The 16,445-nt window shown below is 38.6% G+C and overlaps 1 protein-coding gene across 1 annotated transcript in view; it reads right to left on the reverse strand.

Annotated features, from left to right (window-relative positions):
• LOC5575019 (cysteine and histidine-rich protein 1 homolog) overlaps positions 1 to 15,394 on the reverse strand; it is a 41,515-nt gene extending 26,121 nt beyond the window's left edge. Inside the window, exon 1 of the mRNA XM_001661703.2 lies at positions 14,348 to 15,394. Coding sequence (XP_001661753.2) covers positions 14,348 to 14,854 — 507 coding nt within the window. The 5' untranslated portion in view covers positions 14,855 to 15,394. The remainder of the gene's footprint in view (positions 1 to 14,347) is intronic.
• Positions 15,395 to 16,445: the final 1,051 nt, after the last annotated feature.

Genomic DNA, 16,445 nt, shown 5'->3' on the forward strand with positions numbered 1-16,445 from the left:
TTGCAATTCAATTTTAACGTCTCCAATATAATTTATACCGCGGGAGTAGTGATGATTTTCTAGTTTGAGACCAGTAGAACGAGCTCAGATAAATAAATCTGCGAAATTATTCATTTGAATACGATTTATTCGTGCTGTTCGGGATTTGAATCAAGGTGTTCGGGATATGAGACAGACTGAACACAGTGTTCGGCATTTGAATCAAAATGTTGTTCCTTACTTTTACGTGAAAACAATACTGAAACTAATTAATTCAATATTATTATTGGTACACCCAATAGCTAAGGGTTAGACTTTGCAAGGAAATTTAAATTTACACAAATATCAGCCAATTTATGCCAATCAGATGCATTTGAAGTCACTGTTGGCCTTAAGTGTTCGGAATAAGAGTCAAAACGGTACTCCAATTCATATAAAATCAAAGGTTCATAGTTAGCTAGCAAAATGAACATTGAACCTTGTATTAACCCTTTGGGGCCGGCGCGGTCATATATGACCGCAGTACAAAAAAGGCTGTAAAAAAAGAACCAATGAACAAATGTATATACTGTCTTCGGCAAAGTTGTCCCAAATATACTCTTTTATCAGAGAAAAATATGAAGTATATGCCTTTATGACCTAATTGACAACCTAGAACATCCTGAACATCCTGAAGTTTGGAAAATTGAACTATAAGTAAATACGAAGCGTGAAATGCTGTTTGTGAACATAAATGATGTTCAGGCTAGATAATACAGAGTTACTCTTTTAACAAAAACACTATTTCACTTGCTTTGCTATGTCCTGGGATGTTCTAGGACGTCCAAACTGTCCTGAAGCACACTCTTTGAAATCTACAACCGTAACAGTAATTGTTTGGGTTAAAAACAATAACATTACAAATTCAAATAGAATCTACCAACCTCTGAGAATCTCAAGAGCTATTTCAAGGAACGTTTGGGATATTCCAGGCCCTCCAAATTACTCTGGAGTTCAGAACTTCAGGTCTACACTTGTTCCAGTAGTTATTCTCGCTAAACTGAGTGAAGTTATATAATCTACAATGTTTACTGAACCTTGTCACGGATCAAAAGGCTACTTCAAGAAATGTTTGAGGTATTCCAGGCCCTCCAAATTACCCTGAAAATCTGAATTTCATGTCTACATTTATTCCAGTAGTATTTCTTGCTAAACTGGGTGAAGTTAATATAATCTACCATGTTCACTGAACTTTCGCACGTATCAATAGGATGTTTTAAAGAACGTTTGGAGTATTCTGGGCCCTCCAAATTACAATGGAGTTCAGAACTTCAGGGCTACACTTATTCCAGAAATTTATCTCGCTAAACTGAGTGAATTTATAAAATCTTTCCTGTTCACTAAACCTTCTCATGCATCAATAGGCTGTTTCAAGGAACGTTTGGGATATTATAGGTGCTCCAAATTACCCTGGAGTTCAGAACTTCAGGTCTGCACTTGTTCAAGTAATTAATCTCGCTCAACTGAGTGAAGTTATAAAATCTAACATGTTCACTGAATTTTCTCACGGATCAATTAGCTGTTTCAAGGAACGTTTGGGGTATTCCGAGCCACCCAGATTACCCCGGAGTTCAGAAATTCAGATCTACAATTGTTCTAGTAATTTTTCTTACTGAACGATGAAGTTATTTAATGTTCACTGAGCTTTCTCACGAATCAAAAGAGTTCAGAACTTCAGATCTACCCTTGTTCCAGTAACTTTTCTCGCTAAAATGATCAAAGTTTTCCCTTTGGGGCCGGCACGGTCATTTATGACCGCAGTCGGAAAATGGCTGTATAAAAAGAACCAATGAATAAAATTTACTGTCTTCGGAAAAGTCCTTGCAAATATACTTCCCTGTCAGGGAAAAATTTTAGGTGTATGCCTTAATGTCCTACTTGGCATTTTCCATAGAATTACCTTACGGATCCGTAGAAAGTGCTCAATTCCGTAGATCTACGGAAATTTCCGTAGATCTGGCAACGTTGCAAATAATAATATTCTCAACTCAAACGGATTCTATTGACCTCTGAGAATCTCAAAAGCTTTTCCAAACTATCCTGGAGCTCAGAACTTCAAATCTGCCCTTGTGGCAGTGTTTTTTTTTCGCTAAATAGAGTTCAGTTATATAATCTACCAGGTTATATAGGGCCCCTATAGCCGAAGCTGTAAAGACGCGGGTATTCATCATGACCATGCTGAGGGTTCTGGGTTCGATTCCCGGTCGGTCCAGGATCTTTTCGTAATGAAAATATTCTTGACTGCCTTGGGCATAGAGTAAAAGGTGTCCACGATAAAATGGCCACACACAAAATTGATTCGCAAAATTCGAGTTTTCATCCGATTGCCATCAAAACTTCAGGGATTGAGAAATAACTATTAAACTTCATTTTACCATTTTACTCGTATTTTATTTACAGTCCATACGTAAATGCCCGCACCTTGGCCTCAACCCTGGCCATGAGATTCTGCATAACCTGTGAATCAACCGTTTTTTGCATGTAAACCCATACTTTCATGGACAACGAAACATATGTGAAGGCCGACTTCTAACAGATCCCCGGCAACCTGTTTTTCACGGCCAAGGATAAGTTCAGCGTTCCGGAGCATGTCCGCACTCAGAAGAGGTCCAAATTTGCGAAGCAATTCCTGGTTTGGCAAGCCATCTGCACGTGCGGGAAGCGGAGTGCACCTTTCGTGACCTAGGACACGATGAACGAACAAGTGTACATGAAAGAGTGCCTCCAGAAGCGGCTGCTCCCTCTCCTGAAGGCCCACAACGTCCCAACAATCTTCTTGCCGGATTTGGCCTCATGCCACTACTCCAAGGACGTGCTGAAGTGGTATGCGAATAATAAGGTCAATTTCGTGCCGAAAATGTTCAACCCTTCCAACACTCCGGGGCTCCGCTTCATCGAGAAGTACTGGGCGATTATGAAGCAGCACCTTCTTACACACTTAAATTATTTTGCCGACCTCAGCAAACGAATTGCCGAGAATCCAACAGCTGAGTTTTCGGTAAAAAAAATGCTGAATCTCGGTAAACTTTAAAAAAAAAAAAGAGACAATTTACACCGTCTTCAGCCAAAGGCTGCACAGACTGAACGATCACTAACATTAGGCAACGGACAACACATAACACCCAGTAGTCCAGCGATGAATTTTTCGTTTGACGAAAAGTTTCCACCGACCGGAGTGGGAATCGAACCCACACCCCGTGACACAATACGCCTAAACGACTGACGCCGCTAACCGCACGGCCACGAAGCCCACAATACACAATATACACAATAACTTTAATCTTTAATTTAATATCGTTAAAATTTTATCGAATCTCGGCAAACCAATTTTTTTACCGAGATTTCGGCAAACGTTACCGAGATTCGGTAATGGTTTACCGAAATCTCGGTAAAAGTTTTGCCGAGATTCAGCAAATATTTTACCGAGATTCGGCTGTTGGATTCTCGGCAATCCGTTTTACCGAAGTCGATTTCAGAAATTAAGTGTGTAAACGACCTAAGGTAGTGAAGACAGTCGAGGAACTGAAGAAAGTATGGGTTCACATGCAAAAAACGGTTGATTCACAGGTTGTGCAGACTCTCATGGCCGGGGTTAAGGCCAAGGTGCGGGCATTTCCGTATGGACTGTTAATAAAATACGAGTAAAATGGTAAAATGAAGTTTAATAGTTATTTCTCAATCCCTGAAAATTTGATGGCAATCGGATGAAAACTCGAATTTTGCGAATCAATTTTGTGAATGGCAATTTCATCGTGGACACCCTTTATTTTCGTGCCTGCCACACTGTGGAAGTACTCAAAGAACACTAAGCTGAGGAGCAGGCTTTGTCCCAGTGGGGACGTTACACCAAGAAGAAGAAGAAGAAGAATCTACCAGGTTCACTGAACTTTCCGTGTGATCAAATGGTATTGCTAAATACTTTTGAGATACTCAGGGTCATCCGCAATGCCCTGCAGCAGTCCCTGAAATCTACAGTTGTAGCCTAGTCCGTAACAGCAGTTGTTTTCGCTTACATAACCAATCGAAATCTGTGAACCTGGGGGTCGGCTCTGGTGGTTTGCTGCTAGGGTTTGATTAACATCAATAAAGAGGAGTAAATATCAATTGAATGATTCGTTTGGGGAACAAAAGAGATTGGTAAGCACTGATGACGCTTAACGAAATTTCGTTAAGTTTAGTGTTCACTGTGCTTGCACTTTGAGCTGCCAACCCAATCGCGAAGTGTCCTCATGGATAGTCTTATAGTCCACACTGCCATCTGTTGCAAGAACCGCACGAAGCACTGTCTGCCATGATGGATTTTTAGTTGACGTTTGCCTAACACACACACTACTACACGAATTGCCTGTAAGTTTTGTTCGCATCATTCAGCAACGTGTACACTATCAAAAGTCAAAGCGGTCGAATACTAGCGCCTCTGGTGGAACGGTCGCGTCGGTCAAATGAAATTCAAATTCATCGTTAAACGCATGTACCATAAGCTTCTCAAGAGTGTTACGTCTGTTTGTCTGTGACAGTACAGTAGTGACGCCTCTACACGGATAGTCGTGTTGCACGATTGCAAAAAAGAAGTAGAGCTCGAGATTTGTATGACGATTACCGGATCTTTTCGTAAAGGAAAGAGTCTTGACTTCCTTGGGCACAGAGTATTGGCGCATGCCTACCACACGATATATCCATGCAAAAAGGTCATTAGCTGAGAAAGATCTCAGGTAATAAATGTGGAAGTGCTAAACTAACACTAAGCTGAGAAGCCAGCTTCCTCCCAGTGGGAACGATATGCCAAGAAAGAAGAAGAAGAAGATTCGTCGACAAACACATATATTCAAAACGTGTTTCTACTCGTTTACGCATTTAGACTCTACTGACGTTTTCACAAATTGTTCTCAAACAAAAGGTGAAAAGCAGGGGGGTTGAAAATAGTATATTTTTACGTGACATAATTTATGGATGCTTCCCAATAGATGTCGCTAATTATGACTGGAAACTTTGTCGAATACACCATGTTTCGGAAGTGCTTCGTTTCGTGGTTATTAATTAATTACCACTAAATCCTGACTCTCATCGCGTTGTAGATCTTATGTACTGAACATCCCGACAAGTTAGATAATCTAGAACATTCGAAATGATCTGATAATATTTGCTGAACACTCAGAAGATTCAGAATGTACAGTTGATTACAGTTCACCACCTTGTATGATGAACAAGGTTGTTATTACAAGCATAGACTTCAAGTTATGAACTCAAGAGCAGTTTGGAAGACCTAGCACCTCCCAAAAAAATATTTGTCATCATTTCTTGTTATGTTTAACATTTTGAGCACCAAAACTATTGAAAGGCGTTCAAAAAACTGTATAATAGTTCTTGGAAAAAATCAGGCCCCAAAGGGTTAAACAGGGTTTTATGTTTAATTATTCTGAAAAAAAAGTGAAATACATGTGACTCGTAAGGTTAGTTAGGAGGATCTCTCATTGATCAGTCCCATGGAGACGCATGATAACTCATTTTTCTATGAGGATCCAAATAGTTTCAACCTTCAAAAACAGTAAACAACCATGCGTCTCCATATATCAGAAAGATTAGTTCAAATCTATGGAATGCGCATGGCATCTCATTACTCATTTGAATATGATGCCAATATATCGGTTTATGTTAGTTTCAAGAATAAAACCACGAATAATCCGAAAAATACCTAGTTTGTGCAAAAAAGAATATGCTCAAAACATTCTCAATCTAACAACAGACAACAATAAAATTGGAATAAAATCGAAAAATTTCCCACCCAAGACTTCTGACTCGAATTTGCCACAAACCAACAAGAACGGAACAAAGAAAAAAATCAATTCCACGCAACCATCGATTCACCTCACGCAGTCAAAATAACCCCACAAGCACAAATAGGTATAGGTAGATAGATAGTCATCGCAGTTATAGAGCCTTGAGTTCGGTTTTGTTGTTGCTATTACGTCGTAACTTTTTGCAAACTCGTGGCTTCAGCCTAGTTATGGGTCGGATCAAAACCGTTCCCAGCTCAGATGATTGCTCGTCGTCAGTTCAACAACAGACCAGCGCAGAACGCTTCTTCTTCCTTCCTCTTCTTTTTGAATATTACATATTCGCGTGCACTTTTTTACCCATTCATTCCAACATACAACAAAACTCACAGAAACTCGATACTCTATCGCGCACACCACCAACACAGTCAGCTGTTCCGTTCGAAGGCTCTGTTGCATTCTAGCGTGCAAGCAAGAATACGGTTCCACATCAATCTCTCATTCTCTTGCAGCTCAGTCGCGATTACAAATAGGGGAACTGAGGGTACAACACCTCTCATGGGAGAGGTTTGTTGTTATTTTCCACAGCAGACAATCGAAGCAAAAGGGGGCAAAGTTCTCTCTCACCACTCTCTTCTGTGCTAGGTTCTCGAGACTCTGTGCGGGGCTAATCTCTTTGGTCTATGCAAAGGTAGACGACCAATGAGAATATATACTAAGGTGTGGAAGAAGAGGCAATGGCTATGTATTAGTAAAGAGAAAAAACGTAAACAAAAATAACTACGTCACTAATTTACACGGCTTCTTATGGGAGCTCGCCCGCTTGTAGTTGTGAAACATTTTGCACCGTACACGGATGTCACGCACACTAAATGTCGTCTTCCTCACCTCGGTATATATTCTCATTGGTAGACGACTATCGGCCGTTTTGAGAATGCACCCCAACGTCACCCGAACGTGATTGCGTTGCATTTCGAAAGCTATCAATGGAAATCTGCTTCCAACAAACTAAACACCCGTTTTTTCGCAATTACACCTAATAGAGTTGGCTCAATGTTGGAAAGAGATTGACCAAGGCAAAGCGACAATCGCCAGTGTGAGGGACACGATTTGCTTGCTTCCAACAAACTAAACACCCGTTTTTTCGCAATTACACCTAATAGAGTTGGCTCAATGTTGGAAAGAGATTGACCAAGGCAAAGCGACAATCGCCAGTGTGAGGGACACGATTTGCTTGCTCAGATCAGCTGAGTGGGACATTCATGATTGAGGCGACGGTTGTCGTCGTGGATGACGTAGTCGTTTCATCTGCTGAGGGTTAACAACTTTTCAGCATTTCATAGTTAGACATGATGCAATTTTGGGTTGCATTACTGGTTTGAGTAGCTTACTAGTCTCCAGTCAACAAGAAATTTTGTTCAAGTTCCAACCTCAGTCAAAACATAGGGGGAGGACATCCACAAATTCAAAATGGTGGACGGACGACTATATTACTCTTTTACATGAAGTATGTAATAACTCGGCAATTCCGTTTGTCACCCAGGGACCCGCTTGCGACTGACTGACTGGCTGACTGCATGTTGGTGTGTGAGTTTGTTTTTATTTTTGCTTACGTTATTCTCCCTCTCGCGGCGGGGCAAGTTCGAGCCAACGGGAACACACGGTACGGAACGCGAGTATCTGCGCAGTGTATTATTTTGATTCGTTTCAGCCAGGGATTTCTCTTTTTTTCTACTTCATCCACAACATATGTGTTTCTGTCGTTCCAAGCATAATTGTCTAACGTAATTTTTTTGTCGATTTTGACTTTTTGACACCAAATAGTTTATTTTTACGTTACAGGCCGGACTCGACTGTCCGGAGTATCGATTTCACAAAAAGAAAATTTCAAATTTGCGATAAAATGACTTAAATATTAACTTTTTTTCGTTGCTTTATTTATATGATGCAGTGGTTTGACAAGCACACATGAAAAAACCTTTTTCAAACCCCCCTTTCCTACCTACGTCCAAAACTGCTAAGTCATTCATATTGTACATTGCAATATTGAAATATTTCAAACTTATGTATTTATTTCGGAATTTTCAAAAGCAATTTTTTTTTCGTTCAAAATTAAGAAAATTTACTGTAAAATGTGTTCACTGTATTCTATTCGCCAATCGAAACACAGTGAACACATTTTCGCCGAATCATCGAGTTAGGGAGGTATCGAGTTACAGAGCATAAAACCAGTGCAAATGCGATCCAAGGGAGCATCGTGGTAGCCATTAAAACCACCTTTAACTATGGTTCTCTAAATCGATATCGGAATACGGAACATCGAGTAAGGGAGAGTTGACTGTATATAGTAATTATAATCAAATATCATAAAATAGTAAATACCAGTGTGACTCTAAAAACTCATTTTGTAATTCTTTTTCTCACGTTGGCATTACATCCCATGTGCAACACAACCTGTTCTGCGTCTCAACTAGAGGCAAAATCAACGTAAGAGAAAGAGAGTGTTGCAACATTCACAGTACTGGAAATGGTAATAGTAGCTATAGTTATAGAATAGATCAAAGTAATCCATGCCACTATGTTCTACTGCAAAAAAGCAATGTTGTTCTGGAAGTCACAGCAAAAAATAAATTATAATACCACGTCATTTTAGATGTACATTAGTCCCGTCGTAAATATGGTTCACTATAACATCATTTATACGTATAAAACCAACCAGCTACTGCTTAAAATGGAAGTCTAGCAATCGATAGAACCGGTTTGACAAGTTGACAAAAATATGTAAAAGTTTAATTGGGATTTGAACCTTAGTCTAGCGAGAGAAAGATGCGTCCTTCTCACATCTTTCAAGAATCATCGAGATACGGAACATCGAGTATAGTAATCATAATTAAATATCATAAAATACTAAATAGCAGTTTTAGATAGTCTGTGACTCTAGAAACTCATTTTGTAAATCTTTTTCTGACGTTGGCATTATATCCCATGTGTAACACAACCTGTTTTACGCCTCAACTAGAGGCAAAATCAACATTAGAGAAAGGAGAATGTTGCAACATTCACAGTACTGGAAATGGTAATAGTAGCTATAGTTATAGAATAAATCAAAGTAATCCACGCTACTATGTTCTACTGCAAAAAATCAGTGTTGCTCTGGAAGTCACAGCAAAAAACTAATTGTAATATCGCGTCATTTAAGACGTACATCAGTCCCGTCGAAAATATGATTTGCTATTACATCATTTAAACGTATAAAACAAACCAGCTACTGCTTAAAATCGAGGTCTAGCAACCGGTTTGACAAATTGACAAAAAGATGTAAAAGTTTGATTGGTCTAGCGAGGGAAAGATGCGTCCGATATCTCTCGGATTTTAGACCTCGGAAATGACCCCTCCCTAATCTTACACCTTTCGAGAAAGAAAGTTTAACTTGATACAAGATTTGTGTTGCTACTCTAAATGCGTTTCTTGGGATTTTCGTCGATTGAATCGGATTACGTTATATGCGGAATATTGTTGTAAAATGCATGTAATCAGAATCTGAGAGAGAGACATCTGGCTTAGATTGCGAGCACCCAAAAGTCCAGGAAACCTGTCATCAACTGTCACTGGAAAACCACACATTCGAAAGGCAGAGCGTAAAAAACGTCAAAACTCAAGTAAACGTAATTAATTCTAGGTATTTTTCAATGATTTCACATTTTTAAATGTTGAATATCTAAATAAAGTTGTGTGTTGGCAAATTTCTAATGATTTTTTTAATATTCATATCATTTTCAAAGTGAACAACAAGAAGTTAATATGATTTTGACCAAAATAAGATCATCTGACCATTATGCACAACCCAAGAATTAAAGAAAGAAGTAAAAAAGGCAAGAAAACATTGCAACTGTCAGTGAGCTATCTCCTCTCTCTCAGATCAGAATCATTTACGTTCGATTCTTGATACGTAGCCAAAAATTACAAACGACTTACAAAATTAACAAAGCGGGCTCCTAACAAGTGTAAACATCAAATTTGATGGTTACCACGTGACGTCATTCCATCGTAGCATATACCATTAGGGCGATTCAAATTTTAAAAATGTTTGAAATTTCAATCTCCCATATGGTTCTTACCATCCTTTTCATAAAAATAGTGTTCTGTGAAATTTTCAGCTTTCTAGGTGGTGATTTAAAGGTGGTACTATGGAGAAATTTTCCAAACACTCTAGTACTTTAATGTGAGTAGAAACTTATCATCCCATATTGAAAACTCATTCTTCAAACCTTGCTGTTGCTGAAGAAACAAATCCCTTTTGAGCTAATTTTGTTTGGGATTTTTGTAAATGTTTTCAAGGCTATAATCCCATATTAAGCAAAATAATAGCAAACCAACTCATGAATATCTCTTCTGCAATCCGTCGGATTGAATATCTCTCTTCAGCAAATTTCTTTATTATGGTTTGAAGAATGAGTTTTTACTATGGGATAATAATTTTGTACTTACATTACAGTACTAGCGTGTTTAGAACATATCTCAAAATTTCTCCATAGTAATTTTCATATAAACCTATACATTGTCATTGAGCCACCTTTAAATCACCACCTAGAAAGCTGAAAATTTCACAGAACACTATTTTTATGGTAAGGATGGTAAGGAACATATGGGAGATTGGATTCTCAAACATTTTTAAATTTTGAACCTCCCTAATTAGTTTATTTTTTTTTTTTTTCAAAAATGTGTTCGAGGTGGATAGGAATGACGTCGTCCAGTAGCTGTCAGTTTGCGGAATATATCACCTTTTAAATATTGTGCACCGTGATCCCAGCATAATTTAAACTTTGGAATCATGCTATTACAAATTATCCTGACTTAGCAATTACGAAGGGTGTGTTCCATTAGTTGATCGTTTGATCGATTTTTATAATAACAAATTATCCAGCAGACATGCGGTCTTCAAAGCTTTATCTGGGAAGATTTTAATTGAGAAGAGTTTGTTCAGTTTTCAGAGTTCAGAGTTAGAAGGCTGAACACAAGAAGTATCTATTTTTTTACAAGAATTCATGGTAAATTTTTTAATAGAAACTTTGAAGAAATTTTTTGAAAAATACCTGAATAAATTACCGAAGAAATTCTCATAATTATCTATCAGATAATTGAAGGGGAAAAATACTTAAAAATTCAATTGCCAAATACCTGGAACAGTACTTAGAGTTCTAAGAAAAATCTCCGAGCGAATACTTGAACAATTTCTGGGAGGAAACCTATTAAATTATATTTGACATCCCTGTCAAAAAAAAAATTGAGCAATTTCTTTTTGTACAATTTTTTAGAGGGTATTTGAAGGGTTTTCATCCAATCTGAAATGTTCGAAGATAATTAGAGTAAGATATGAAAAAATCTATCATGAATATCACGAGAAATCCGCTTCAAAGATTTCTGGAGAAATCGTTAAGATATTCCAATGGAAATTTCTGGACAGAATCGCTGGGAGGATTTCCGAAGAAATCTCAGAATGAACAATTAAAAAAATCAGAGCAATTTCTGGAATAATCTCTAGAAGAACATTTGGTCTAATCTATTAAGAAATTCTTGGAGATTTGACAGTCTAAGCTCTTCTCTCTTCAGACTTATTACAAACTTTTTGGAATCGTTTTTGCAACGCTTCGAACGTCTCATGGCAGTGTGACTATTGTCGGTAGTCTTTCCCATAAGAACTGTAACGGTAAATTTGTTCGGCAACTTCAAATCAGCAGCATTTTGAGGCGTATATATTTCAATTGATTATTTCTTTTGTAAAATTGTTTATTCAGTCTCGAAAATCTCGTCAGAGGGAAACTGACAAAACAAGGAATTGCCACATTGATTGCCGATAACAGTTGAATTGTGCCGAAAAGCCGTAAATTATCCTACAAAAGTAATAATCCCTTGATGAAATACGATGAAATACTGGAGAAATCTTTGGAAGAAAGTACTAGAGACGCTTCTGGATGAATTTCCTGAACGAAGTTATTCAGGAATTTACGGAAGAGTTTTTAATAGATTTTGTTGAATAATCTCTAGAAGAATTCATGGATCAATTTCTGGGAGAACTCATGTACGAGTTCTTTGTATTTGTGTTTAAAATATTTCATCTGAGAATAATTCGATATAATGAATGAAAAAACTCTCCTAAGTTACTACAGACTGATATGTCTGATTCAACTAGAATGGGAAAACCCCATTCCGATGTGTAACCCGGAAGTTGTACGAATTTATCCGATGATATGGGATACCGAGATGATATGAGATACTGAGTGACCACAAACATGTATAAAAAGCGAAGGAATAAACGATGACGAGTGATTCTTTTAAAGTCAATCTTAAGGTTTATTACTTCAAAGTTAGACAAGTTATCTGTTTAGTGAAATACTGCACAGACCTAATTTGATTTACAAATCGTTAAGTTGGTTCGTAAAAATTGAACAGATCTTCAACAGTCGTAAGCTCACCAATACAAGAAGTTTTAGACTGCAATAACAACTATAGATATTTATATAATTACTGAAAGAATATCCGCGTTACTTACTGCTAGTTCCTTCGAGAGACGAGCCAGCTCAAGGCTGAAAATCTCTATACTAAAGATAATAAAAAAACTAAGATTCCTTGAAAACTCACTGGGGGAAATCTTGGAAGGACCCATGGAGGAGTCTATGGATGTATTCATGATCAAATCTTAGGAAAAGCTAATTCCTGAAGGAATCTGTGCCAAATAGTAGCTGTAGGATTTTACATCATGAAATATTGCAAGGAGAAAAAAAGAGGCTTTCCTTGCCCGACACTCCTGTGGACCAATCAATGCTAGGTAGGCTGTATTGCAATTAACCACTTTCACTCACTCATTACTCGTTTGCACTTTCTTCGACAAACTCATTATTTATACCATCATCTCACATTCATACGATCTTAACTTCCCATTGTAAACAATCAAACCACATCTCTTCACCTCCCCTCGGCACACCTCTGTACGGTACATGTCACATGAGCCTTCATTATGTACTTCAACGGCATCAATACAGTCGTCTGCTACCGGTATAAACTGATATACCATATTCATCACAAATTTGGCTACTATTCTCTTTTTATACGACTGTTATGCATAGAAATTATAAAAAAACGCCAGTGTTGTGAAGAATCAAAATTCTCATAACTCAGATTTGAAATGTTTCATGTGTGAATTGTCAATCATGCAACTCAGCAGTTAAAAAATCAAGGATTATCTGTTTGACCCATTGTCCCTTATTTCGCCAGCAATTATTTTTTGTTAGTAATGTTAAATTATACTAATCGTTTCTAATGTTCATTCTTTCTACTAATAACTTTCGGTTTACATGAGTTTTAGACGGACTCTGTACGACTGAATCACTGCTGATTGACTGATTTTGCATGAAAAATACATCATGAGATTTTCAAAGCAGATTTCTATTGAATTTGCTCTCGCGGGAGAGCTCATTGATTGAGATTTAAGTGTGAGTCTGTCAACACTGATAACAGTTTCACTTTAAATTTTGTTGAAAAACAAATAAAATTTTACTGTTAGAACCAACTTTTGATTTTAACTAATACACTTTTTCTCATAACTGTTTAATTTTGGCACGGTTCAACATGAAATTTTCGGGCATGCGGCTAAAATCAAACATATACTGTATCATTAAGAAAAAAATTGAATATGTCACTTCGTTGTATTAAAATTTTTATTCGCGTTTCTTACGGTAGCATGTTTTGAAACATAGGACAATTATGCGTAGAACGGCAGTGTATAGCTATTATCGATCTGTGCAAAGTTTGTTGTTATTGCTACTGCTGCTGGGAGTACAGAAATGTGTATCTTTTTGTCATTTCTGGGACTAGACTGATGGCTGCGGCCTCGAACTTGCTGCTGACGAGGACATTTAATTGAAAATTCAAATTTAGTCTATTCCAATTCGTTTACGCACACCCCCGTACAGTTCTCTAACGATTCAGAGAACTAGAAGTGGAACCCGCTCGATTAACCGAGCTGCAAATTCCAAGGCCAGATTGGTAAATAGCAAACACGTTAGATATCTAAGATAGTCAAGTGGCAGACCTGTTCGGAAGGGCCTCATAGCAGCGTTACACGTGGCACTTGTCGTCGTGCGATAGAAAGGGGCAGAAATTAGAATTGCATAAGACCCAACATCTGGGGGGGGGCGTCTATACGAATACGTTCGAATTCCCCCACAAAACATTCAATAGCCCAGAGAAGAGTTTTTTTTTTGAAAAACACACATACACAGACAGGTTGCGCTGCCCATCACACATCCCCCGAGGTAAATGAGAAAACAAAAGAAAAGTGTTACGACGACCCAAATATTCTACCGTGGCTCGGAATTGGGAGGGGTCGTCGCCGTCGTCGCAAAAGTAAGCAGGAAGGCACCAGAAGGAAAAGACCCCATTTTTCTCTAACCAGCTTCAATTACTTCGCAACTCAATGAAATACTTGAACTGCCTTTGCATATATTAGGGGGCAGCTGTTGTAGGGTGCTCAAGAGAGGAGAGATCGATAAATTTACCTGGTACATTGCGGTCCTTGGCAGATCCAGACAGACGGCGCAACACAGGATGCCCCCGAGGCGAGATTCCAACTTTTCGATCATTTTCGTTACGGGTTTATCGATTTTCTTTCGTTTGGTTTCCGGCTCATCCTCATCCGAGTGCTCGGATGGGCGTGTGACCTTCGGAGATTCCCCAACCTGCTGCTGCTGATTGACACTTCCACCATTGCCACTACTGCTGTTCCCCAGGCTAAGATTCAGCTCTTGGCTGCTGGTCATGATTTGCTCGGACAAATTCAAACCGTGAGCTGGCTGAGTAGCCACAGAAATCAATAATGTCGAGGGCTGTCCACCACCGGAAGTGGATGACGAGGATGAGGAAGCGACCACCGAAGCGGTCGAGGAAGAGGGGATCGACGAAGGACCGGACGACGAGCCCGGTTGTAAATCAGCCGCTATTAGCCCACCCAAATTCATCAAGTGACTCGAACTCGGAGCTGGCGCCTCAACTAAACTATCTGCCATCTTTGCTTCACACCGTTTCTTATCTCTTTCGATTCTTCTCAGAACGCTAAGAACCTTCAATGCACTAAAGTCTATCAAATAAAAAATGTCTCTTCACTTGCACGGTTCAACAAAAATTCAAAATGTCAGCCACTTCTTCTCACTCAGAACACCTCTGTCGATTCTCTATTTCCAGCGATTACTACGATTCTAGACCTCTTCAGCCAGTTGCGAGAACAAAGAAAACCCTTCTATCCACTCAAAAATTCTGCCTGAAATTCCCCAAAAATTCTTCACCCACTTGTCCTATTTTATCACTTATTCAAAACGATTCACTCAGAAACTTATCACAATTTTCTTTTCTTAACTTTTTTTCACTGCAACTCGAGCTGGCCCCACTCAGGCTGATCAATCTCACACCAAAGCAAACAAAAGCAAAATATAGTATGATATTCCCTTTAAATAAAACTCCCTCAGAGCTCTCCAAATACGCCAGGAGCGACCTGCGAAACACGTCTTGATCCTCAAAGTGACAATTTGTAACTACGCAATGCGCCTAGCTGCTATATGTTTTATGTGTGGTTATATAATGCAGAAGCAGCAGCAGACACACAAAACATTTCAATATGATTTTTCTTTGTTCTCCTGCCCGCGCCTGTTTCTTGTTAGCTTGTCTGCGATTCCTCGAACGGGAGAGGAGCGAGTTTTCCTCAGGGCGATGACATATTGAAAGAGAAGAGAAGTGAAGTGAAGTGTTGGCGAAAAGAGAAGAGAAGAGGTAAAAATGGTATGGCATACTGGGAGAGGTTTCGAAAGAGTTTCAATGCGCTCCGTGTTTTCATTGATTTTGTGCTTCGGCAACAGCATGCTGCCTGCGACCGGAGAGAGAGCGCGCACGGCTGCTCTATTCGGTTTCTTCTCCTTTCCCATGTCCCATTCGCATCAACAGAGGCCTGTAAAGGCGACTCTGTAGAATGTATCAAGTTTGTTAAAATCATTTCTCATCAAGCAGGAAGACTGCTTCTCGATGGCGTGTGAAGAAAATATCTACATTCTTTGGATGTGATCCATAACCGTAGTAAACAATCATTTCCTGGTCCATATTATGGATCACTAGTTAGAAGTGCTAATATTTGGTATTTAGAATCAACAATCAAGAAAAATGTTTTCCAATGATGAATTCATACTGAATCGAAGCGAACGAGCATGTTTTATGCTATAACATTTGAATTTTACCACCTGTGGGAGCTTATGAATGCTGACGGCACTTCTTGCAGAAAACGACCATATAATGATAGCTGTGTGGTACCAACTAAACATTTGTCAAATACACCGTTATTTAGCGGTTGAACATTACAAATGGTAGAAGACAAATAGTATAACATGGGAAAAATATGTTTTACGTAAACGTTTATGTTTTGGGCAAGTTATTCGATGTTGAACGCCAAAGTGATCCGTCACTGTGGGTGATCCGTAACTGCGTGGGCAGAACAACATAAAAATTGGAGAAAAATATAACAGAATAAATAAGAAATCTAGAAACGTTTTTCTCAATTAAGAAACAAAAATTTTGAAAATAAAATTTCTCAAGTGTACCTTGGCTCTAAGCATT

This window comes from Aedes aegypti, chromosome 3 (assembly GCF_002204515.2).
Source record: "Aedes aegypti strain LVP_AGWG chromosome 3, AaegL5.0 Primary Assembly, whole genome shotgun sequence".
In the NCBI taxonomy this organism is placed as follows: domain Eukaryota; kingdom Metazoa; phylum Arthropoda; class Insecta; order Diptera; family Culicidae; genus Aedes; species Aedes aegypti.